This window comes from Lynx rufus, unplaced genomic scaffold (assembly GCF_022079265.1).
Source record: "Lynx rufus isolate CCGP_SWC_20201006 ecotype Redwood Valley unplaced genomic scaffold, mLynRuf1.p SCAF_48, whole genome shotgun sequence".
Lineage (NCBI taxonomy): Eukaryota > Metazoa > Chordata > Mammalia > Carnivora > Felidae > Lynx > Lynx rufus.
In genome coordinates this window covers 78,265-105,223 of record NW_025814865.1, presented here as the reverse complement: position 1 = coordinate 105,223, position 26,959 = coordinate 78,265, and the positions used below count along the sequence as shown (strand labels likewise).

The 26,959-nt window shown below is 37.3% G+C and overlaps 1 protein-coding gene across 1 annotated transcript in view; it reads right to left on the bottom strand.

Moving 5' to 3' along the window:
• Positions 1–26,959, bottom strand: part of LOC124525807 (cullin-4B-like) — a 120,230-nt gene that overhangs the window by 49,584 nt on the left and 43,687 nt on the right. The window contains exons 11-16 of the mRNA XM_047098389.1: positions 18,065–18,257; positions 17,156–17,260; positions 16,329–16,439; positions 6,819–6,904; positions 6,138–6,245; positions 4,889–5,002 (exon numbers count right to left, since the gene is read on the bottom strand). Of these exons, the coding sequence (XP_046954345.1) occupies positions 4,889–5,002; positions 6,138–6,245; positions 6,819–6,904; positions 16,329–16,439; positions 17,156–17,260; positions 18,065–18,257 (717 nt within the window). The remainder of the gene's footprint in view (positions 1–4,888; positions 5,003–6,137; positions 6,246–6,818; positions 6,905–16,328; positions 16,440–17,155; positions 17,261–18,064; positions 18,258–26,959) is intronic.

Sequence of the window (26,959 nt, the reverse complement as noted above, 5' to 3'; positions counted from 1 at the left end):
CTAAGTATGAGTTCCATCAAAAACTGCACTAGTTCCCTTTCATCCCAACCCTTGCTTATCTTGGGATGAAACCTTGAAGAAGGTAATGTGACGACTTATAGATGCAACAACCTCTGCCCTACACCGAGACAGGGAGAGAAACAAATACTTTCCAATGAAAATTATTTCTCCTTGATAACAGTCTCCAGGAGAACAAGAAGAATCAGAAATCTTAAAATTCTGGAACATCTCCATAATCACAGTCTAAATCCTTGCTTCTGAAATATAAAATGTAACTAATTCCACACAGGTAATACTCTAGGTATACAGACATCATTTAAGTCTTAAGACTTATTCTTTGATCTAGTCTAAGCAAAATGTGTTCAAAAAGCTCTAACCATGCAGAAAGTTATTTGCATTTTATCTACAGTGCCATAACTGAATTCACTTAATCTTTTAGAAGGCAATCTTTCCAACACCCTCTGAACATCGGCTCCCTATGGATTCCCTTTGTGTTTCCACAGATGGACGTCCATTCCTGTATTATGACATCTGTCTTATAATCGGTCATTATGATGCAGTACACTTCCTAAAGTTCCCAGAGAGAGAATAGATGGAAATTATATCTTTATGACTTTTTGTGCCTGATATAGGACAATTTCAGGTATATATCTGAATAATTATTTTCTTAAGCACATAAATTGCACCTGGACATCATTTTCCTTAGAGAACTGAAGACAACGTAATCATATTCAAGTTCCTGCTACTGAGCAATCAGATGCCTTGTAGCCTCCAGTCATACATTCTATGACTTTTAGTTTCTCACTCTCTCAAGGCTTTACAAATTTTTCTTTGTCTCTTATCTAAGATTTCATGACAATGTACTTTGATGGGGTCTAGTTTATCTTTTTTTAAAGTAAAATACCAGAGTAAATCTTTTTCAATGTATAAATCATATTCAATTCTGAACATTTTTTATTCAACTGCTTCTTTGATTAATCTTTCTTTCAAATACTTCATTTTCTCTATTCTTCTTTTCTCCTATCAAATATGGCTTCCTATTGAGAGCTTCTAATTTCCCATTGTTTTAAAAGAAAAAACAAAGCTCAATCGTAACTTGATTTAATCTCAGGAACCCACATCAAAATGTTAGAGAAAGGCATCCTCAGAAATTTTTGGAAAAAAAAAAAAAGAAAAAGTACTTGGAGCCAACAGTGATATGGTGCAATGAATATTTCTATAGGAAATTTCTAGAAAAAAATGAACAGTATTTACTATATTCCAAGGGGCATTATTTATATCATGGTAATGAAAAATAGGCTCTAGAACTACTTTCCATGTTGCTCTTAGAATTTCGCTGTTTACGACTCATACATATTCTTTCAGATGAACTTAAAAAAATGTTAAGGTTTCATTGATACCAATATAGTTCACAAATTTGGTGAAGATTACATGAACTTCCAAAGTAACTAAGAAGAGCTGATTCTGTTACATCACTAGAATATTATGTAAGATGCTCTACAGTGATGAAAGGTATTTTCCTAGTAAAGAGTCAAATGTGTGTAATTTTCTATATAAGACAAAAACAAAAACAGAACAAAACCATTATTTACATTTTTTTACTGGGAAAATGTAACTCTTCTGAAAAAAAGAATGTACTCACAAAATTATAAAGTAAAAATACATGTGGAATTCAAGTGGAACACTGAGGAATTTTAGGGACTTGAAACTAGTCTATATAATGCATGTCATAATACCTTGTCCAAACCCATAAGATGCCAACCTTGAACACTAAAATAATCTATGGGATTTCAGAGATAATTATGCATCAATGGAATACTAACAACTGTAATAAATGTACTGCTCTGGTTGGAGTGGTTCATAATGAGGGACCCTGTACCTTCTGTTCAATTTTGCTAGGAATCTAACCCTGTTCAATTAGAGAGAATGTATGCGTTGTCTACGTTAGAATCTTTTCTAATAGGGGGTGAGGTGCACCTGGGTAGCCTAGTCAATTAAGAATCCGACTATTGATTTTGGCTCAGGTCATGATCACAAGGTTGGTTACGAGATGAGTCTCCACATAAGGCTCTTTGCTGGGCATGGAGCCTGCTTAAGATTCTTTCCCTCCTTCTCTGTCTGCCCTTCTCCTTCTTGCTCTTTCTCTCTCTGTCTCTGTCTCTCTCTCTGTCCTCTCTCTAAAAAAGAATCTTTCTTATGAAAAGAGGAGCTGTTTTGAAAATATGCTTTCTCAGGATTGCCCGGGTAGCTCAGACAGTTAGGCATCGGATTTATGCTGAAGTCATCACCGTGGCATATCAGTATGAGCCCAGCACTGGGCTCTCCGCTGTCACCACAGAACCCACTTTAAGAATCCTCTTCCCCCCCCCCTCCCTTGCCCTCTCCCTCTGCCCCTCCCCTGCTTGTTCTCTCCTCCATCTCTCTCAAAATAAGTCACCTTCAAAACAAATAGAAAATATGCACTCTCAAAAATCAAAGCCAAAACATACATGCCTAATCACAAGAAAACTGTTTCTGTCTGGTATTATCGGCATTTAAATACTCAGGAAAATATAGTCTTTCATGATTCCCTTTTCAATTGTATTACAAACAATGCTTACTGTTCTCTAATTGGGGATTTCTACCCCTGAAGATCATTTGAAATATTAAGAAGAATTATAAGAGAGAACAATTAAAAATGGTATCTTCCTAGTTTAATTAGCAGAGATGCTCACGATGAATCCATTAGAGGGATAAAAAGAAGTAGCAGCGTGACATGTACACTAGTGATCTCGGTAAATAATCAGTAAAATGAGACAAAACTAAGTGTTACATGTTTGCATCATCACATGAAACAACATGGTTGTATATAAACTTGTTTATACATTTCAGGATTCCGAAGTGAAAGGACTGAGATTGTTTTTTATTTTTTATTTTTAACTACAACTCTGTACTATTTGACTTGTTCAACTGGCATATATGAGTTTTCCACGTGTGTTAAGGGCCAAAAGTAATAAAGAATTCACACATACACGTGAAAAATTAGTTATGATTAGTTATTATCTTGCTTCAATTCCTCCACTAATATTAAATACTCAGGTGTAGCCTGAGGATTTAAATCATTTCGGCCCAACTTTACCTTGGGGGAATCAAGTGAATCTCACGTTATTCTAGAGAACCATAAGCATCTAATTGTCATTGCTTCGGGAACATAAACATAAACATGTTTTTCTTTCCCTCTGCTCGTATCAAACTTTAGTTATTACCTTTCAGTAAGGCCACCCCCAAACTGGCAGAGGCAGAATTAAAAACAAAACCTCTTTTCTCATCCATTAATACTTGGATCACTGAGGCGCCATACTGAAGTTCGACACTAAGGAACAGGTTCAGTCTCTTCTTTGAATGCTGACTAAAACATGTTGGACATACTTATGTATAGATTGTCAGTGCCTGGGGCATCTATGAAAAAACGAAGTCACACAGTAAAGTGCATATGAGGATGTATAACTTCTTGTGGCTGCTGTAACAACTTACCACACACATCGTGGTTTAAAAAGACACAAATATGTATTCTCTCCAAGTGTGAAGGCCAGAAATTCACATCAGCATCCTTGGGGAAGAATCAAGGTGTAGCAGGACTCTAGTCTCTTCAGAGGGTTCAGAATATCTTCTAGCCTCAGGTTCTATCTTTACATCACCCTTCTCTTTCTCTTTCTTTTCTCTGTCTCTCTGTCTCGGGGCGTGGGGCGGGGCAAAGGGGCGGGCACCCTGTATGTGGATTTCTGTGTATAAGCTTGCCAAGCCTCTCTCTCATAAGGAAAGTTGATATGGAATTTAGGGCCCATCATATAATCCAGGATGAGTTCCTCATCTCAACGTCTTTCATCACATCTGCAAAAACCTTCTTCACAATATAGAAACGTTAGTTCCAAAGCATAGTCAGTTTACGGACTTATCTTTGGGGCCCAATTTTCAACCTACAACACAGGGTAAGAGTCAAAGGTGCTGGATACGAGGAGACATCCAGCCAATTCCTCTGTCATTATTTCAGAAGTTCCAACAATGGATGCCACTAGACACAAAGGGAGTTCATCGCCTATTATATCCCAACAGCTCCTTACACACTAGACATCAAGAAATGATCTCTGGGATATCAGTCTACATTTTTCTTCTGTGCTTCATTTATGCCATTGCATCAGAATGTTACTGTGTTTCTCTATTCCACACAACCCAGGAGCTTTTGTACTGATCTTTTTTTTTTTTTTTTTTTTTTAGTCTTGAGAAATAGTTTTAATAAGACAGTGCACTCAACTATGTCATAACAACATCACACCATTGCCTCAGACTCAGTGCATGGTTCCATTAGCTATGTGAGTCCCGGGTGGTTAACATCCCAGGGCTCTAATGATGACTGATTGGGATTTTGAGACATCAGAGATCAAACAATGTCCAGTGGTATCACAGAGATAAAAATGGCAAGTACTATGTTTTAAAAATTCACTTATACAGAAATGATTGATCTGTCAGCATACTCATAATACATAAACACACCATTATTCAACAAATGAGTTTTCTCCATAAAGTATATATTAAAAATATATTTTATCAGGGACCATGGGTGGTTCGGTTGGTTAAGTGTCATCTGACTCATGATCTCACTGTTTGTAGGACAGAGACCCACATCTAGCTCTGCATTGAAAGCAAAGAGCCTGCTTGGGATTCTCTCTCCTCCTCTTATCCTCTGCCCCTCTTCCCATTCGTGCTGTCTGTCTGTCTGTCTGTCTGTCTGTCTGTCTCTCTCTCTCTCTCTCAAAATAAATAAAATTTAAAGTAAATATTCTTTATCAAGGTAAAATTGTTATAACTTATACGTCTAAGTAAAATGCTATCTTAAAGGTCATTTGCTTGCCTTTTTAAATTCAGCTCTAAGAACACAACGTCCAAGAGTGGACTGCCACTGAAGTTTCCGGCCACTGTGTTTGCTTAAGTAGAAATTCTTGAAATCTTTCTGAAGTCTTTCCATCTGGAGAAAAGAAATAAAGAAAAATTGATATACTGTATACCAATTAAAGTCCTACTTGCAGCCCTAGAATATTATATTTAAAAACATATGTCATGACCATGCATGGTTTCCCCAAGGATATGTAACACATTTCTGTGGAGAAAAGACTGGGTGGGGGCCAAAAAGACTTCTGAAACAAGGAAACAACCTCTGGTGATTCTTCTAGTTCAACATAGTGCATTCAGTAACTTACATATGCTCTTCAGGAAATCCACCAATATGGCAATACAACTGTACAAATTAAATAAATCCATGGAGAAAGAAAGTAAAGGTAACGGCAACTGAGTTGCCACCAGGTCCCGGTAAGAGGAACAACCAACAGGATGGGTAATTGATTTATGGAGAAGAGAGAGCTAGCTAAAACCAAAGCTGTATGGTAAGAAAGCTAAAAACCGGTAGCAGCTGGAAAGGGGTTTCCATGATTACTAAGTGGAGCAATCAATAGATACTGAGTGATTTGTTGATGACTTCTTCTACCATGTGTTTATGTGATACATGAGTAAGTATTTTTACTGATACACAGTAAGAGAAATAGAAGTCAATACCAGTAAATGCAAAGCATAAAAGCAAAAGGAAGCCAGGCTGGTCGATTCAAAACCTACAACTGACTACATGAAAAAGACAGACTATTTTAAACTATGAAAAAGACTATTTATGCTACTGAATTATTTAACACTGAACTATTTTACCTGTGTGCCCCCCTAAAAACTGTATGACTACATTTCAAAACAGAGAACATTAAGGAGACGTTTATATGAACGTAAAGTATGGCCTAAAGACTTATTAAAGATTAAAGGCCGGGGTGCCTGGGTGTCTCAGTCAGTTAAGTGTTGACTTTGGCCAGGGTCCTGGTCTCATGGTTCGTGAGGTCGAGCCAAGCATTGGGCTCTGTGCTGACAGCTCGGAGCCTGGAGCCTGCTTCGGATTCTGTGTCTCTCTCTCTGCCCCTCCCCTACTCATGCTCTGTCTCTGTCTCTGTCTCTCTCTCAAAAATAATAAACATTAAAAATTTTTACAAAAAAATTAAAAAAGATTAAAAGGTACATGAAAATTAATCTACTATATAATATAATAATGTAAATAGTGAATTTCTTACATCTGGGGGTAAGTGGATCTCCTTAGGGATGTAGGCTGGCCAAAAACTCATCGTCAGAATGTTCACAGTTAAATCAATGTTTCCTGGTATATTTTGGTTCTTCATATACTGCAAAAACGTAGTGATGTAATGAATGTTAGAATTTTAAAACTCTTACATAGCTATAACTCTATATTAGAAATGCATTACTAAAATTAATCTGAATAATAAATTACTCATTGAAAATACAACCTGCATTTAAATGAAACAGACATTTTAATAAAATGCTTGAAAAGAACCAAGAACGTGCAGTCTGGTTGCCTCAATTAATTAAACATAGAATTAGGCTTCCACTGTATTTTTTTAAAAAATCCATCTTACCTCAAATGATCTGAAGAAAATTATGAAAAAGATACACACAGAGTCACAAATACTGAAACTAAAATGTACATGGCAAAGCAATGGAAAGCCAAGTAAGAGTAAAAAAAAAATAAAAATGGTTACTCAAAATATGTTGTATATAGTTCTTTAAATATGTGGTGGGAAGGTTATAAAAGTATGAATTTTCTTTCAAAAAACACAAAAAGTGGAGTCTTATTTAAACTTCCTTTAATATGTCTCTAACGTAAGTATAAATCTTAAGGGAACCAAACCATTCAAGAACTTTATACTACATTAAAAAATCTTTTAGGCTAGGAATACCTGTTTTAACTGAATCATGATATCTTTGGAAAGCTCCATATCTTTACACATTCCTTGAAGTTTATTAGTGAAAGCAGTTCCACATTCTGTAAAATATTTAAAACAACCAATTATAGGTGGCATTGGAGAACACCACCAAGCAGGGAACTACAAGAGTCCTTTTCCCTGAAATAAACACTGATAAATCTTGTGAAAGTGTCAAGAATATGCCTCATCAAAGTTCTAAGAGATAGCCAAAGGTTCTTATCAACCAAGTGAATATTTAACCAGAATATAGTACCTGGGCTATTTTACCTCAGTCAAATTTTACCCATTTTCCTGTTCAAAAGAAATCCTGTACATGACTGTTTGTGCTTCTACAGGGAGTTCCTGGTTCCCAAGGAATCATGTTTGGACTGGATTTAGGTAACCTAGAGTAACTGACTCAACTCTTATCAGTGTGAGCATCCACACAAAGAAAGCTTGCCAAGGGGCGCCTGGGTGGCGCAGTCGGTTAAGCGTCCGACTTCAGCCAGGTCGCGATCTCGCGGTCCGTGAGTTCGAGCCCCGTGTCGGGCTCTGGGCTGATGGCTCAGAGCCTGGAGCCTGTTTCCGATTCTGTGTCTCCCTCTCTCTCCGCCCCTCCCCCGTTCATGCTCTGTCTCTCTCTGTCCCAAAAATAAATAAACGTTGGAAAAAAAAATTAAAAAAAAAAAGAAAGCTTGCCAAAAACATTCACAGACAAATAAGTACACTTTTCCTGTCTGAAACACAAATAACTGTTGGGGCAAAAATTACACATGCCGACAGACTAGGAGGTAAAGCCAGAAAGTGGAATATTCAGGAATAAGAAACATGAAAAGCACAGGCAAGTTAAGGAAATCTAGTAGGCTCACTAGGATGGCCTAGTAAGGCCACTCATAAGCCCAAGTCAGAAAGCATGTTAAGAAAAAAATTGGGTCAAAACCTTACATTATCACCTCTTGAAATTCAGGCTCAGTGAAAGCAAAACAGAAAAGCTAGTAAGAAAACATTATCATAACTGAGAGTAAAAAAAAAATTACCTAACACAGAACCAATTTTAAAAGACCAATGTAAGCTTTTCTTTTTCCCTCTTTTTTTCTTTCTCCCTATCCTATCTGTGTCTGTATGTGTGTGTATTTTTCTCTTTTCAACGGTTTCAGAAAATCTGTCAGTTACCAGTACCTACTGAGATAATTCAAAGGAGCCTTCATTACCACACACCAGAGAAAATATACTCTGAAAAAATGGTAGGAAAATCACAAAACAAGCGGACAGCTTCAGCTCACAAGAGGCAACAACAAAGGCTGGGTAGAGAGAATATCTTCTTTCTAGAGTTACCATTTATTAGTAAAATATAAAATAACTAGCACTGGTCTAAACTACAGTAATAGATGGGGCGCCTGGGTGGCGCAGTCGGTTAGGCGTCCGACTTCAGCCAGGTCACGATCTCGCGGTCCGTGAGTTCGAGCCCCGCGTCGGGCTCTGGGCTGATGGCTCAGAGCCTGGAGCCTGTTTCCGATTCTGTGTCTCCCTCTCTCTCTGCCCCTCCCCCGTTCATGCTCTGTCTCTCTCTGTCCCAAAAATAAACAAACGTTGAAAAAAAAATAAACTACAGTAATAGATACTTCAGAGATATCACAAAAAAGGAATACTATTTTTATTTAAATAGAAAATTGCCATGTTTAACAAAAGCCGTAAGACATATATAAAGTACGGAAATACGGCAATTTATAAGAAAAAGAAATTAACAGAAACTCTTTGGGAGGGAGTGTAGACATTAGACTTACAAAAATGACTTTACACCCACTGTCTTATACATAATCATGAAAACCAATCAAATAAAAGCATCCAATGTGACAATCACAAAGAAAAACAATGAAGAAAAATAAGCAGAAACTATAACACCTCCGGACATGGGTTAAGTGTGCCAATGTATAATTAACGAATCTCAGAGATAAAATAGTGACAAATGGGAAGAAATAACACTTGATATATTAAATGGCACACAATAACCTACACATGCAAGAAGCTGAATTTACTCCAAATAGGTTAAATTCAAGCAGTTCTACACTGCACCACATTATAATAAAAATGTCTAAAGACAATTTTCAAAACACCTAGATAAACATGATTTGTTCATAAAAGACCACTCAATAATATTACTGATATCTCCAAAAAACAGGGACAGTGGGACAATATAACTAATAAAAGGGAAAAACCTCAAATACAAAAATCTATAGTCATAAAAAGTATTTCAAAAATGAAAGAGACAGTAAGACCAAAAATGGTGAGGGGCTGGATTCAGCTAGCTCTGTCCTACAAGAAATGATAAAGGAAGACTTTTCAAGCTTAACAGATGGTATATCAAAGGTCTAAGAAGAAATAAGGAACGCTGATAAAGGAGGCTACATAGGTAAATATAAACCCAGCAGTATTATATTTTTGGTTTGGAACTCCTCTATTTCCTACATGATTCATTGAAGAAAGCAATATTTATCATAACATACATTACAAGTATATCCACAACTGTACATAATGTACTATATACAGCATAAACACATGCATAACATACACACAGGGTTACATTTATTACATATACACATATTTCACATACATTACATATACATTTCTACATTATTATATATTACATGGTATATTATATATGCTTTTTGCAATAAGTTTCATACTATATATTTACTACATTTACCTATTTAGACATAGTTTTATAAACATATCATAAAATGTACAAATATATCATAAAACTACATATTACAAACACTACATTTATATTTACATATTATGTATATACACACATATTCTATATATGATATTGGCCACGCAATATATGAAGATAACTTTTGTAATAACATAAATACAGGACTAAAACACAGGACTAAAATTTGGGGGTAATATCAGATCTTAGTTCCTGTTGATTTGAACTACTGCACTTTGTAAGTTTAAGATATTAATTTCTTATAAAGTTTATTTATTTATTTTAAGACAGGGACCATGCAACAGAGGGCACAGACAGAAAGAAAGGGAGAGACAGAATCTCTGGCAGGCTCTCCAGACAGCCGCACAGGACTCAATGTGTGAACTGTTGAGAGTTCATGACTTGACACGAAAAAGAGACTTGTACACTTAACTGACCGAGCCACCCAGGTGCCCCTAAGATACTCATTTCTATTTCCAAAGGAACACATAGGAAAATAAAAGATGTAGATAAAACGTTGTGTGAGAAAGAATTCAAAGCACAAAATGAATTCAGTTAAACACAACAGGAAACAATAAGGGAGAAACTGTGAAACAGAAGACACAAAACGCACAGAAAGTAAACATCAAATTGGCAAGATTCCTTAACAAGCAATAATTAAATTTCTCTGTCTGGTCAATTTTATTTATTTTTTCTTTTCTCCCGCCCCTGTCACTTCTCTCTTTGTATGGGATAAGGCCTATGCCATCAACATTGCCCATTTAGTTTAGCTAGTGTTATTTCATTGTAGCTAGTGTTTATAGTGTTTTGTTTTTGTTTACGTTTTCTTTTCATGCTTTTGCTTTGTTTCTTTTTTGTTTTTGTTTATTTGTTATTGCTTTATGTTTCTTATTGTTTGTTTTCCTTTCCAGGGCTACTTCAAGGAACCAATCAAAGAAAACCTGGTGGAAGGTCCAAAACATCACTATGAGAAGGGAGACAAAGCAACTAAAGTCACCACAACAGACAGCAAGTAACACTCTCCAAAAAACACGTCATGCAGTGCCAGGCTCTCGACATGGTATAATCCTTCTATAATATCGTAGCGCTCACAAGTGCAGAGCACGTAACAAGTTTTTCAACCACATTAAGAGACAGAAAACTAGCCGAATGATGAAACGGAAGAATTCTCCTCAAAAGAAATTCCAGGAAGAAGTGATAGCTAAACAATTTATCAAAACAGATACAAACAATATAATTGAACAAGAATTTACAGTAACAATTGTAAGATTAATCTCCGGGCTTGAAAAATGCATAGAAGACATCAGACACCCATTGCTGCAGAGATGAGGGAACTAAAAAATAGACATAATGAATTAAAAATGCTGTAAATAAGGTGCAAAATAATCTAGAGGTAGTGACTAAGAGACAAAGGGAGAATAAGTGAAATGGAAGATAAAATTATGGAAAAAGATGAAACTGAGAAATACAGAGAGAAAAAAAATTCTCAACCACCAGGGAAGAATTAGAGAACTAAGTGATTCAATGAAACATAATGATACCCGCATCACAGGAGTTCCAGAAGAAGAGAGAGAGAAAGGGGCCGAAGGTGTGCTTGAACAAATCATTACTGAGAAACTCCCCAATACGGGGAAGGGGACACACATTGAAATGCAGGAGGCGCAGAAAACTCTCCTCGGATAAAATAAGAATCAATTTTCTGTAGGACATATTATAGTGAAACTGTCAAAATTCAGTACAAAGAGAGAAAACTGAAAGCAGCTAGGAACAAATGGGCCTTAACCTACAAGGATAAACATACAAGGGTAGCAACAGACCTATCTATTACAACTTTCTAGCCCAGAAAGGAGTGGCACGACATAGTCAATGTGATGAACAAGAAAACTATGCAGCCAAAAACCCTTTATCCAACAAACCTGTCATTCAGAATAGAGGGAGATATAAAGGTTTTCCCAGACAAACAAAAACTGAAGGAGTTCATCACCAATTAACCAGCCCTACAAGAGGACTGTGAGTGCAAAGGTGCAAAGACCACAAAGGAATAGAGACATCACTACAGGCATGAAACCTACAAGTAACAGTGACTTTAAATCCATATCTTTCAAAAACAACACTTAATGTAAACGGACTAAATGCTCCAAACAGAAGACATAAAGTATCAGAATGGATAAAAAAAGAAGACCCATCCTTTTGCGGTCTACAAGACCCATCTATTTGCGGTCTACATTTAAAATTTTTTTTTCAACGTTTATTTATTTTTGGGACAGAGAGAGACAGAGCATGAACGGGGGAGGGGCAGAGAGAGAGGGAGACACAGAATCGGAAACAGGCTCCAGGCTCTGAGCCATCAGCCCAGAGCCCGACGCGGGGCTCGAACTCACGGACCGCGAGATTGTGACCTGGCTGAAGTCGGACGCTTAACCGACTGAACCACCCAGGCGCCCCAACAGATATATTCACAACATTTCATCCTAAAACAGCAGAACACACATTCCTTTTGAGTGCATATGGAACATTGTCCAGAAAAGATTCCATACTGGGGCACAAGTCAGGTCTCAACACATACAAAAAGAATGACATCATATAATGCATATTTTCCGACCATAATGCTCTGACACATGAAGTCAAACATAAGAAAATATTTGGAGAGACAACAAATACATGGAGGCTAAAGAACATCCTACTAAAGAATGAATGGATTCAATAGGCAAAGTAAGGAATAAAAACATACATGGAAGCAAATGAAAATGAAACTAGGACAGTTTAGAACCTTAAAAGGAGCAAAAGCAGTCCTAACAGAACTATACTGCAATCCAGGCCTATGTCAAACAGCAAAAGAAGTCTCAAATATAAAACCTAAGTTTACACCTAAAGGAGCAAGAAAAGGAACAGCAAATAAAAGTTGAAGAATAAAGGAAATAACAAAGATTAAAGCACAAGTAAATTATACGCAAATGAAAAAAATAAATAAATAACAACAGTAGAACAAACCGATCAATGAAACCAGAATCTGGTTCTTCCAAAAAACAATACTGATAAACCCCTAGCCAGACTTATCAAAAAGAAAAGAGAAAGGACACAAATAAATGAAATAATCAGTGAGAGAGGAGAGATCACAAATAACACGGAAATGCAATTATAAAAAAAGACTATTATGAAAAATTAAATTCCAACCAATTGGACAATCTGGAAGAAATGGATACAGTCCTAGAAACATAAAAACTATCAAAACTGAAACATAAAAAAAAAAAAAACTGAAGAGACCAATAGCCAGTGAAGAAACTGAGTAATAAAAAATCTTCCAAAAAACAAAAGTCCAGAGGCACATGGCTTTGTAAGGGAATTTTACCAAACACAGAAAGACGAGTTAGTAACTATTTTGCTCAAACTATTAAAAAAAATAGAAATGGAAGAAAACTCCTAAACTCATTGTATGAAGCCAATGTTACCTTACTCAAAAACCAGATAAAAACTCCACTAAAAAGAGACCTATAGGCCAGTGTCCTGATGAATATAATGCAAGAAGTCTCAATAAAATACTAGCAAATGGAGTATCACAATATATTTAAAAAACCATTCACCTTGATCAAGGTGGATTTATTCGTGGCCTGCAGCGGTAAGCTCATTATTCACAAATCAATCGATGTGATACACCACATTAATAAAAGAAAGTAAGAGAAGTACATGAGCTTCCCAGAAATGCATAAAAAGCATTTGACAAAATACAATACCCATTCATGTTAAAAACCCTCAACAAAGTAGGGATACATGGAACATGCCTCAATATAATAAAGCTCATACCAGAAAGACCCACAGCTAATATCATCTCAATGGGGAAAAACTGAGAGCTTTTCCTCTATAATCAGCAACAAGGCATGTCCACTGTCACCATACTTATTTAACATAGTAATGGAAGCCCTAGCGTCAGCAGTCAGACAATTCACAGGAACAAAATGAATCCAAATTGGCAAGGAAGAAGTCAAACATTCACTATTTGCACATGACATGATTCCCTACGTAGAAAAACCCAAAGACTCTACCAAAACAATTGTTAGAACTGGTAAATGAATTCAGTAATGTCATAGGACACAAAATCAAAGTACAGAAATCTGTTGCGTTTCTATACGCGAATAACAAAGCTGCAAAAAGAGAGACAAAGGAATTGATCCCATTTATAACTGCACCACATACCTAGGAGTAAAGGTAACCAAAAACATAAAAGATCTGTACCCTGAAAACTATACAGCTCTGATATAAGAAACTGAAAGGGACACAAACATATGGAAAGGCATACCATGCTCATGGATTAGAAGAACAAACATTGTCATAATGTGTATACTACCCAAAGCAATATACATATTTAATGCAACCCCAATCAAAATACCACCAGCATTTTTCAGAGCCTAAACAAACAATACTAAAATTTATATGTAATCACAAAGATCCACAAAGCCAAAGAAATCCTGACAAAGAAAAGCAAAGCTGGAGGCATCACAATTCTCGCTTCAAATTGTATTGCAAAGCCTGTAGTAATCAAGACAGCATGGTGCTGGCAACAAAACAAAACAAAACAAAACAACAATAACAACAAAAACCCCCCGACACACGTATTAATGAAACACCACAGAAAACCCAGAAATATACCCCACAAGCACATGGTTAACTTATTTGACACAGCGGGAAATACTATCCAATGGGGAAAAAAACAATCTCTTCCACAAATAGTGTTGTTAAAACTGGACAGCATCAAGTAAATGAATGAGACTGGACTACTTTATTACACCATGCACAAAAACAAGTTCAAAATGGATGAAAGATCTACATGAGACATGAAACCACCAAAATCCTAGAAAACAAAAACACAAGCAGCAAACCCTCTGACCTCAGCCATAGCAACTTCTTACTAGATATGTCTCCAGAAATAAAGGAAACAAAAGCAAAATAAATAAATGGACCTTCATAAAGAAAAAAAAAACATTGTGAACAGTGAAGGGAATCATCAGCAAACTAAAAGGCAATCTATGGAATGGAAAAAATGTTAGCAAAAATACATGCATGCTAAACAGTGAGTATTCAAAATACATAAAGAACTTATACAACCCAACACCAGAAAAACAGCTCAGTGAAAAAATAGGTAAGAGACAGGAATCTACATTTTTTCCAAAGATGACATCCTTATGTCTAACATACACACGAAAAGATGCTCAACATCACTCATCATCAGGTAAATACAAAGCAAGACCACACAATGAGACACCACCTCACACCAGTCATAATAGTTAAAATTAACAACTGAAAAAAAAAAAAAACCAGCAGGTATCGGTGAGGATGCAGAGAAAAGGGAACCCTCTCACAGTGCTCATGGGAATGCAAACTTGTGCAGCCTATCTGGAGACTAGTGTGCAAGTTCTCAAAAACTTAAAAACAGATCTGCCTTGATCCAGCAAGTGTACTAATAGGTTTTACCCAAAGGATACAAAATTACTGATTTGAATGGCTACCTGAACCCCTATATTTATAGCATCACTATCAACAATAGCCAAATTATGGAAAGCATCCAAATGTCCACTGACAGATAAATGGATAAAGAAGATCTCTCTCTCTCTCTCTCTCTCTCTCCTTCTCCCTCCCTCTCCCTCCCTCTCTCTCTCTCTCTCTCTCTCTCTCTCTCTCTCTCTCTCCCCCCCACCCCACTCACGCGTGTGTGTGTGGGGGGGTCTGCAATCAAAATGAATGAAATTTTGCCATTTGCAGCAACACGTATGGAGCTAGAGTGGATTATGAAGTCAGAGAAGGACAAATACTGTATAATTTCACTAATGTGTGGAATTTAAGAAACAAAACAGATAAACATAGTAGACGAAAAAAAAGATGGATGGCAAATCAGACTCTTCACTATAGAGAACACAATGATGGTTACTGGAGGGGGAGGTGGGTGTGAGATGGGTTAAATGTATCTGATGGGTTAAAAGTATCTGAAAATGTGGATTAAAAAGGACACTTATTTTGATGAGCCGTGGGTGTTGTATGGAAATTATGAATCACTAAATTGTACACCTGAAACTATTATTACACTGTATTTTAACTAACTGAAATTTAAATAAAAACCTGAAAAAATACAAAGAAAAAAAGAAAGAAATTAGTACTTCTACAACTTATTTCAAATTCTTTAAATAATCCTGCTTCCAGGGTACAAAACAGTTATCACAGACAACGTCTCCAAGGTCAAGCAAAATCTTACACCTATTAACTTTTCAGTTTAGCCTTTATGACAGCTCTTGTGTGTTCTTCTCTGATTATTCTGATTCCCCAGCGTTTCAAATTGCGAAACTCTTTCTAGCATGGACTAACTTCTGCTATCACCATCAACATTTCTGTCTCTCCACCTTGTATTTCAATCATGCTTCCTTAAAGAAACTGTCCTCAATTTTCTGACTAGGTTAAATTGCCTTTTTTATACATCTTCATGCTTCTCTTACTTTTTACTTATGTTTGTCGGATGATCCCACCTTATCCAGAGTTTAGCCAATATCCTAAATTTATAAATCCAAATCTTAAAATAACCTGCCTGTGGGAACACATAAAGATGATGACAGAGCTGCCAAATGAGTGCATACACTTTTGGATAGCCACATTAAATTAGGAGTTTGTAAAATGATGTGTAGAACAAGCTCTTGACCAAATGAGAGGTAAACACTGAAATGAAATCATAGGTCTCCACCCAGATTCAGGAAACACAAAAGCCAAAATAAAAATATGACTGAAACAGACAATATACCTGTCAAGACACACACCTTGTTTAAGTTTGCACAGCATTGACTTTTCTGCATCAACTGAAGCACTCTTATCAAGTAAGAGACGTTTTGCTAAATCTTTTTTGTAGAAGGCTTCAAAAACATCTTTCTCTGTCACATTTAAGGAAAAACACCTTAATGTCAAAGATGGAAAACGCAAAATGGCAGAAAATTAAATGAGACACTATATTCAATACATCTGAAAACAGCAAGTGAAACGGATGGTTACGTATTATCTGAATGCATTTACATAAAGTATCTCGGAACACTTAAGTTCAGATAGAGAGCAGTCAAATTTTTGGTTTCCAGAAGCTGAAGGCAAGAAGGACATGAGAAATGACTGCTTAATGTGTATGGAGTTTATACTGAAATTTTTGAGATTAAGTAATTGTGATGGCTGCACAATCATGTGAACATACTTATTGCCACTGAATTGTTAGCGTTTTAAAGTTACCAGTTTTACCACCAGAAAACATTATTTGAGGGGCGCCTGGGTGGCGCAGTCGGTTAAGCGTCCGACTTCAGCCAGGTCACGATCTCGCGGTCCGTGAGTTCGAGCCCCGCGTCAGGTTCTGGGCGGATGGCTCAGAGCCTGGAGCCTGTTTCCGATTCTGTGTCTCCCTCTCTCTCTGCCCCTCCCCCGTTCATGCTCTGTCTCTCTCTGTCCCAAAAATAAATAAAAACGTTAAAAAAAAAATTAAAAAAAAAAAAAAAGAAAACATTATTTGAATTCAATTTAGGTTGGGATTTGCACTTAGTGCTTTCTACTTCCACAATGTTATCATTTTTTTAAACTTTTAAATAGACATTTAAACCAAATTACTCACCATGAATAAACCTAAATAAAATTACCACTTTAGCTAATAATTCTTCAAGTTCTTCGTCCGTAGCTTCTTTGTTACCTGTGCGAAGTTTTGAATCCACATACTTTGCTAAAATGTAAAAAAATAATTTTCTAAGTAATGCTATATTTTCAAATATGTATACGAACAAAAACCATTTATTCAAGCAAATACTTTCGCCCAGAGTGAGGTGCGTTACTTTTCATGAAACAAAAAATGAGTAAGTGACTTAACGGACAGATGAGTGGCAGAAAAAGATAAATTACTTCCTGTAAGTTCTACAACACTGGTATTTTTATATTTCTATAACCTCAATGATCAAATATTACAATACAGTCATTTCCTCACTACCATGCCCCTAATCTACTTAAAAAAAACAAAATATTGCAAGATATTGCATGAAACTGAGATTACATTAATCCCAAAGTCTTAAGGACTTATTAAGTGTTGATTATACTCATTTAAATAATTTATTGTTCTTGAAAAATCAAATTGATAATTTGTTTCAAGTTTCTTGAACTATCAAATTGATACTGTGTTTCAAGTTTTTATGTCAGCAAAAAGATATCCCTTATAATATAAAAAACCATTAGGTTTCATGACAGTAAGGAAAGCTTTCATTTATTTTAAAATGAGTCTTATCTACTGATAAGAAAATCTGGTAATTTTATAGGACGCTAAAGACACATGAGCTTCCAAAGGGCTGGGTTACTATTAAACAAAGGAACCAAGTCTTGTGAACACTAAAGTTGAGAGAAATGGTTTATTACAAACATTGATAGTCAATCTGGCAATACTATGAAACATTAGGAGGTCAAACTGAACTCTTCTTACGTAATTTAAAACAACAAAATAAAAAATAAAATACGTATTTCATAAAATTGAAAACCATACCTAGAAGCTCAGCTGGTTTGTTAGGTCTTTTATTAATAAATGTTTCAAAAGCATCTTTCATAGCAACAATAATTTTCTCATTTTTCAGAAAAGACGCTTCAATGATAAAATCTATCTTATCTTTAAAATCCAGAAGCTCTTGCACCATTGTCTTATCTTTCATAGGGTTAATAACTATGCTGCTACCAAATTTCTGGAAAATAAAAGTAACTCAGGTTATTATATTTACACAGCAAGCAAAACGCCTTTAAGTTAAATAGAAAATTTTACATCATTTACAAGGAAATCTCAGAAATGCAAATATGCAGTAAATTTCAAAAGAAAAATTCATTCCTAGATAAAGACAAGATAATGTGGAAACGAAGCCAACATAAATACATGTAAATCAAAAGTTCATCTGAGTGGAGAATTATTTAGAAACATATCAGAAATGCAAGTCTACGGTGCCTAATAAATCAAAAAGAAGGGTGAGTATATAGAGTAACAGGGACATATAGCAGAAGAAAAGTATCTGAAAATGAACAAAAAAAAGAAGAAGAAGGAGAACGAGAAGGAGAAGGAGAAGGAGAAGGAGAAGGAGAAGGAGAAGGAGAAGGAGAAGGAGAAGAAGAAGAAGAAGGAGGAGGAGGAGGAGGAGGAGGAGGAGGAGGAGAAGAAGAAGTAGGAGGAGGAGGAGAAGTAGGAGGAGGAGGAGAAGGAGAAGGAGAAGAAGAAGAAGAAGAAGAAAGGAAAGTGAAAGGGATCACCAAAAATGGATTGCATTAAAAGAATCGTAAAGCTATCAAAACTTGTCAGTATCAAATTTTCCAAATTCTGGAATAAAATCAGGAACTTAAAACTAGGGAAAACACTTAATGAAGAAAGAAACTATGAAATAACACAACTTCCTGACATCTCACCTTCAACATCTAAATGTTCTCAGAAGCAGTTAAGGGAAGCAATTCAATGGATCCTCAATAATAATAAACCCCATGAAATGTGTGAAAGTCAAAAGGCAACAGGATAACATCTTTAAAGTGCTGGGCGGAAAAACTGTCCCCAAAAATTCTATATCCAGAAAAACCATTCTTTAAAAGTGAAGAAAAATTAGGAAATAAGAAGATAAACAAATGCTGAGATAGTTCTTTGCTAGTAGACCTGCCCTCTAAGAAAAACTAACGGGATTTCTTAGTGTTGAAATAAAAGAACAACAGGAAATAGTTTGAAGACATATTAAAAATGAACAAAAACATTCGTAAATATATTAGCACACATAAATATAAAGGCCAGTTTCTTCTAAGTATAGATTATAATTCCTTTTTACTATATATGATTTAGGAGACAAATGTAGTAAGCAATAAACATAAACCTATATTCATAAACATGGATGTGTAGAGATTCAATGTGAGACAAAAGCATAAAAGTGAAGGAATGGAACTGTATACAGCAGAGTTTTTGCATACTACTGAACCTAAGTCATTATCATTTCAAACTATATTTAATAACAAAGGTTCTCCTTACAATCCCCAAATCAATCAATAACAAAAGAATTTTAAAATACACAGACAATTAAATCACAGATGAATCTAAGGAGTGCACTGGAAAAAGTCAGCAGTAAAATCAGGCTGTAATGAAAGAACTTACATATACACATAAGACACATGAAAAGCAAACATTGTAATGGCAGAAGGCCTTTCTTGTCAATAATTAAGTGTACATGGAATAAACTCCCCAGTTGAAAGGTAGATATTGGCGAAACAAATTTTGAGAACCTAATCTACTATTTGGACTCCCTTTTGATCCAAAGACACAAACAATATTCAAAGAAAAAGGAAGGAACAAGATAGGCACACAAGTCGCACTAAAAGAGAGCTGCAGTGGCCCTACCACTATTAGACAAACTTGCCCTTGTTATAGTAGAAAAAGAAAAATGTCATATTTTAAAAAGGGTCAGTTTAGAGGTGCTTGGCTGGCTTAGTCTGTAGAATACCTGACTCTTGACCTCAGGGTTTTAGTTCAAGCCCCACAATGAGTATAGAGATTACTTTTAAAAAAGAGTCAATCTGTCAAGCAATAGAACAATTACAAATATATATACCTAAGATAGAGCTTTAAACCTTCTGAAGCAAAAATTCACACAAATGGGGGAGGAAGTTGTACAATAGTGGGATACTTTACTGGCCCACTTTAATAAACTGACATAACAAGTGGACAAACATGAAGAAAAAAACAGACAACAAAACAACATTTAAACTAGACCTAACAGATATATTAATAATCCACAGAACATCAGAGTGTACGTTTTTCTTAAGTTCACCCAGAACACTCTCAGGATTTTAGGCCACACAACTATCTGCAATAAAATGTAAAAGACTAAAATTACACAAAGTATATTATCTCACCACAATGGGACAAAACCAGAAATGATTTTCAGAAGGAAAAAGTGGAAAATTACAATTATGTGCAAATTAAACACATTCTTTAACAGCCAAACAAGTCACGTAGGAAATTAGAAAACAGATACAAATGAAAATTACAACACCATATACCAAAAGTTATAAAACGATGCAAGAGAGAGAAATTTATATCCATATATGCTTACATGAGGAAGACCTCAAGTCAAATAGCTAGCTTTATGCTTCAAGGAACCAGAAAAAGGAGAGAAAACTAAACAAAACTAGCATGGGAAGTAGAGAAGAAACAAATGAAAAGATAAAATCAAGAAAATGAAAGGAAATGAAAACTGAAATGAAAAATCAAGAGCATAAAACCAAATGCTTCACAGCAAATATAAACAAAACCGATAAATGATAATGAAATCAGCAACACTCTGGAATAGGTGGTCCTGGACCCAGGTCTCTCCACATAAAAACACGGATTAACAACCAACAGTCTAGTGTACTCTATAGAAAAATTTGAGAGGAAAACTTGGCAACACACGAACACACTTTTGAAAACCCTAGAACCTCTTGGGTGAGTCTGAAGTGCTACTTTCTGCACAAAAACTGGGAAAAGCTGCATCAAACAGTAATGCCAGCAATTTCACACTGACTATACATACTGTCCTCCCCCAGGCCGGAATAGTACCACACTGAGAGATGTACTCTGGACCTAGTTTTTCCAGTGGTAAAAAGATAGTTTAAGGCTGACACTTAGCTTTGCCAGTATTCATGGGTGGCCCCAGGAAGAAAACTACTCTCTATCATTTCCTAGGGAACACTGACAGACCACCTATGGTAAAGGCTGGACCATCTGTAAGCTAGTCACAAAGAAGGACACAGAGCTCACAGTAATCAAAGGTCAGATTATGGCAGAGGCATTGCATCCCAGACAGCACCCAGACAAGCAAATGCAACTGACTAACGAGTACAGCTGAGGTCACCAACCAGTGATTTGGTTTGGTTTGGAGCTGGGTCTGTGACCCGTCTGGGCAGAAAACCAGGCAAGCTGCCCACTGAACCACAGACTAGAACTTGAAGCCCCAGTCATCCAGGAAGCTTGACCATGCAGCACAGACTTTGACTCCGCCCGATCACACACAAAGCTAGCCACCAACCTAAATCTAACTATCTTATCTGGGAGACTGGTCAGCCACTCTGCTGAAAAACAACACACAGTGGCTCTGCTCTAATAGTCCTCTCACCTAATGCAGTGCACAATCTGAAACACCACTTCAGCCAGGTAAAAGAGCTGGTGGTCCCACTCAACCAGTGGCAAAGGTAGAGAGCCCAGCCAATGGTCTTGCCTGACAGTGGATTCCCACTTGGTGGCCTCTCCTGATCATGAAGCCCAGCATACCACGCTATCTAGCCACACAGTAAATCCAATCCTGGCAAAGGAGCACATCCTGTCTTTTGCCTAACCACAGAGGCATCTCAGCAGCCCTCGGAATAGTCAATGGATGTGCCCTGATGCAAGTCCAGCCTGTCCTCAGTGTTGGTGGTAACCCTGCCTGAGCAGAGACACCAGAAGTAGCCCTAATCACCCATGGATGTTCTACGCTGGCCTGTTCAGAAACCTCATATACATGGACTGGTAAAAACCTTGCCACCAAAGTAAACTTGTAAACCTTGTATGAGCTCATCACTTTCAAATACGCAGGTCTCACACACAACAATAAAAGAACAAGGAACAAGGGGCATGTGCCAACACCACAGAAGTTTTTAATGAAGTTAAATGAAAACAGGAAAACTTACATAAATGGGAGAATCAACACAAATAGAGGAATGATTTTAAAACCAAACTAGAACACCTAGAGCTAACGAATGCAATTACTGATTTGAAAAACTCAGCAGAGAGTTTAAACAACATATTCAATCAAGCATAAGAAAGAATCTGTGAGAGTCCTGGGAAGATGGCGGAGTAGGAGGATCCCCGGCTCACCTCACCCCAAAGACACACCAAGAAAACGGCCACATCAGTGGAACTAATCTGAAAATTACACAAAGACTGGCATCAATATTTTCCACAGTTTATCACAGACGAGGCCAACGCAGAAAACACAGGAGAATGAAGACTTTATTAGGACCAAACCTCTGGTGAGACTAACCAAAAAATGGAAGAACACCATAAGCATGGAGAAGCAAGAAGAGTAGGCACATACTAGGCACCCACAGCACAGGAGACCTGCACTAGAAGATAACTCACTATAACCTGTAGCTTTGAAAACCACCGGGTCTTAACTTTTAGCTACTATCTACATGGGCTTAATTAACTCCAGGTACTTTTAAAAATCAGTCGTCTTGGGGCGCCTGGGTGGCTCGGTCGGTTAAGCGTCCGACTTCGGCTCAGGTCATGATCTCACGGTCCGTGGGTTCGAGCCCCGTGTCGGGCTCTGTGCTGACAGCTCAGAGCCTGGAGCCTGTTTCAGATTCTGTGGCTCCCTCTATCTGTGACCCTCCCCCGTTCGTGATCTGTCTCTCTCTGTCTCAAAAATAAAAATAAACATTAAAAATTTTTTTTTTTTTTAAAATCAGTCGTCTCAGTTACGGGAGAGCCAGAAAGTAGCAATAAATTGAGTGTGCTGTGCCTCTGTGACTCAGTTGGTTGGGCATCTGACTCTTGATTTTGGCTCAGGCCGTGATCTCTGAGGTCATGAGACTGAGTCCTGTGTCAGGCTCAGCACTAACTGTGGAGCCTGCTTAAATTCTCTCTCTTCCTCTGCTTCTCACCTCACTCATGCTCTCTTTTTCTCTAAGAAAGAAAGAAACTGAGTCTCCATCTTGAAGAGCAAGTATAAACAATAACCTGGATGAGATATAGCACAGAAGCAGGACTTCTGAAAGAGCCTGAGGTATATGGGAAGGAGATTTATTTACTAATCTCAGAACATGTCCTGGGAGTGGAGCAGAAATCTTAGGATGCTATGCCAAGAACGTAAATGTTAACAGATGCCATTTCTTTCCCATTCCCCGGTCGAGATACACAGAAGTTTATAGGAACTAGTGTGAACACTCTGCACCTATCTTTCTATCAGAAAGAGTTCCCCTGCCTCCGAGGGAAAGAGCTCCCCTGCTTCCAAGTTCCACTGTAGATCCACTCCATCCAACCTTCCTCACGTAGTAGGCATTCCTCCAAAGCAGCTCCGACACAACACACCCTGTCTCATCCATGAAATGCAGCTAGATGAGCATCAGAGATGAGCATCAAACCATTTTGAACACCTAGGAAATTGACCTGAGGATTAATGCAATAGTCTGCATAATTTGAGACAGAGAACTTAGCAGGTACATTGTATGGAGAGATTAACCAGCGGAGAGATGCCACAGAGTCTCCTATGTGGAGGGAAGGGAGAAAAGAGAAAAGGGGACAGTGTAGCATATCAGGATCATGCAAGAAAACCAACCCCCGCCCCCCCCCCCCCCGCACCGCCGCCGCCCAAAAGTAGCTGAAGAGAAAAACAAGAGTGAAAAAACTCAGAGAGGACTGGACAAAAATTCTGTTTCCCAAAACCACTGACGGAGAGAAATGAGAGGGTTTCAATACCACAGGATTCTATAGAGTGGAGCACAGTGTCTGAGGTTTGAAGCTTAATACCAGGCAGTGCTCTGGTGAGAAAGTACCTGGCAGTGCTCTGGTGAGAACGTCCATGAGTAGACAGAGGGGTCTGATGGGTCCACGTGCCACAAGGGGAAAAGTGGCACCCATGCTTGGAGGGCATTTGGTAGAAGCCATACAGCCTCCCCACAGGCAAAAGTCCCAGCAGACCCTGGAGAGCAGCCACATTTGCTGGTATTGCAACAAAGATACCATAGTGCGGTGAAAACGGGCACCAGCTGTATGTTGTGAATACGCCATTAACTCTAAATATACACTGCTGCACGATCACATGAATGTCTTGTAATTGAGCCAGGGTACTGGCCATTGCTCAAAGAGAACTGCCCCAGAGAATCAGTACAAACAGACCCCAAAGGCACCAGGGTCTCTGAAATGTGGGGTTTTCAACACAGCCCCATCTGAGATAGAAGTCTGGAAGGAGACACCACCTGGCAGGCAGGTATCTTGGACCCAGAGTAGAGGTGGGGAGTGGACAAAAGCACCAGACAGAGGAAGGATGCTTGACTGTGGGACGTGAGAGCGTGAAGTTTGCCTTCCAGAGACTAGGCAACTGAATAAAGCCATTTTTTCTCCTCTAGAGCATGTGAAAACTCACACACAGATCAAGCCCAGTAGGCTAAGCAGTGCCATCAAGTGGAGAACAGAGCTGTTATACCAAGCCCTGCTAACTGTGCTCTCCATATACATCCTCAAGAAGACCAGCACAAATTCCTTCTACCTTCTTATTAGACTACGGACTATAGTGTTCTGCACCAGGGAAACTAGATGTAACTGTTTGCTGTTTCACTTATTTGTTGACTTTCTTTCCTTCTGTTTTTGTTTGTGTTCTTTTTCTATTTCTATATCAGAAACAAATTACGTTTTATTTTTAAAATTTTTATTCTGCTCTACTATTTAATTTTTTTTAGTTTTTAATTTTTTTAACTTTTTCCCTTTCTTTTTTTACTCTATTCTATTAAGTTTTTCTCAACAAGAAGACCAAAACACACCTAGGATCTAGATTCCTTTATTTATTTCCTTTTTAAATTTTTAATTTAAATTTTTTATTTTACTACATTTTTTCTTCCTCTAAAATGACAAGACAGAGGAATTCACCCCCATAAAACACCGGGAAAAACAAGATGGCAGGTATTTAATCAATACAGGTATAAGTAAAATGTCGGAACTAGAATTTAAAATCATGATTATATGAATACGAGCTGAGTGGGGAAAAAAAAAAAAGAAAAGCATAGAACACAGGAGAATCCCTTAATGCAGAAAGAAAAGAACTAAAACCTAGGCAGGCCAAAACTAAAAATTCGCTAACCAAGACGCAATCTCACACGAATGCCGTGACAGCCGAGAATGGATGAAGCAAAACAGTATACAGAAGATAAAATTATGGAAAATAATTAAGCAGGGAAAAAAGGTAAACAAAACCAAAAGATCACTAGAAAGACTTAGAGAAACCAACAACTTATTAAAAAGGAATAACATCTGAGTCAAAGGAGTCCCAGAAGATGAAGAGACAGGAAAATGGGCAGAAGGTTTATAGGAGCAAATTGTATCTGAACACTTCCCTAATCTGGAGGACAGACATAAAAATCCAAGAAGCACCGAGAACTCCCATTACATTCAAGAAAAACTGACCATTACACACGCATATCATAGTCAAAATCACAAAATATAAGACAAGAATTTGAAAGCAGCAAGGGGAAAAGCGTTTAACCTACATGGGAAGACATATCAGGTTCCCAGCAGGTATGTCACAGAAACATGGAAGACGAGAAACGAGTGAAAGGATATATTAAATGTGCTGAATACCAGATATTCTTTATACAGCAAAACTGTCATTCAGAATAGGAGAGATGCAGAGTTTCCCATAAAAACAAAAACTTAAATGAGTTTGTGAAACCACTAAATCAGCCCTGCAAGAAATTTTAAGGGGGACTCTGAATGGAGAAAAAACAAATCAAAACAAAATAAAAAGACCAAATCAACAAAGACTACAAAGGAACAGAGATCATCACAAAAATACCACTTTTATAAGTAACACTATGACACTAAATTGACACCTTTCAATAATTATTCTAGATGTAAATGGACCAAAATGCTCCAATAAAAGGACGTATGGTATCAGAATGGGTAAAAAAACAAGACCCATCTGTATACTGCCTACAAGAGACTCACTTTGCTCCTAAAGACACCTACACGCTGAAAGAAGGGGGCTGGAGAACCATGTATCAAGCTAATGGTCATTAAAAGAAAGCTGGAGTAGGCGTACTTATGTCAAACTAGATTTTAAAACAAAAACTATGAAAAGAGATGAAGTGAATTATAATTAAGGTACCATTCATCAAGAAGACCTAACAATTGTAAATATTTACGCCACCAGTGTGACAGCACCCAAATATGTAATGTCATTTTAATGACAAATGTAAGAAACTCGTTGAGAAAAGCACCGTAATTGTAGGGGATTTTAACACTCAACCTACATCAATGGACACATGATCTAAGCAGAAAATGAAGGAAACAATGGCTTTGAATAACACACTGGGCTAGATGGACTTAACAGATACATTCAGAATATTTCATCCTAAAGGAGCAAAATACACATTCTTTTCAAGTGCACGTGGAACATTCTGTAGAACAGATTACATAATGGGTTACAAATCAGCCTTCATGAGATACAAAAAAAAAAAAAATACCGAGTTAAGACCATGCATATTTTTCAGATCCCAACACCATGAAACACAAAATCCACCACACGAAAAATTTGGTGCGGCCACAAAACTTGGAGATTAAAGAACATCCTAAAGAATCAATGGCTTAGGGGAGGAGGGGACAACATGGTGGAGAAGTACTTCCTGCGACTCTCAA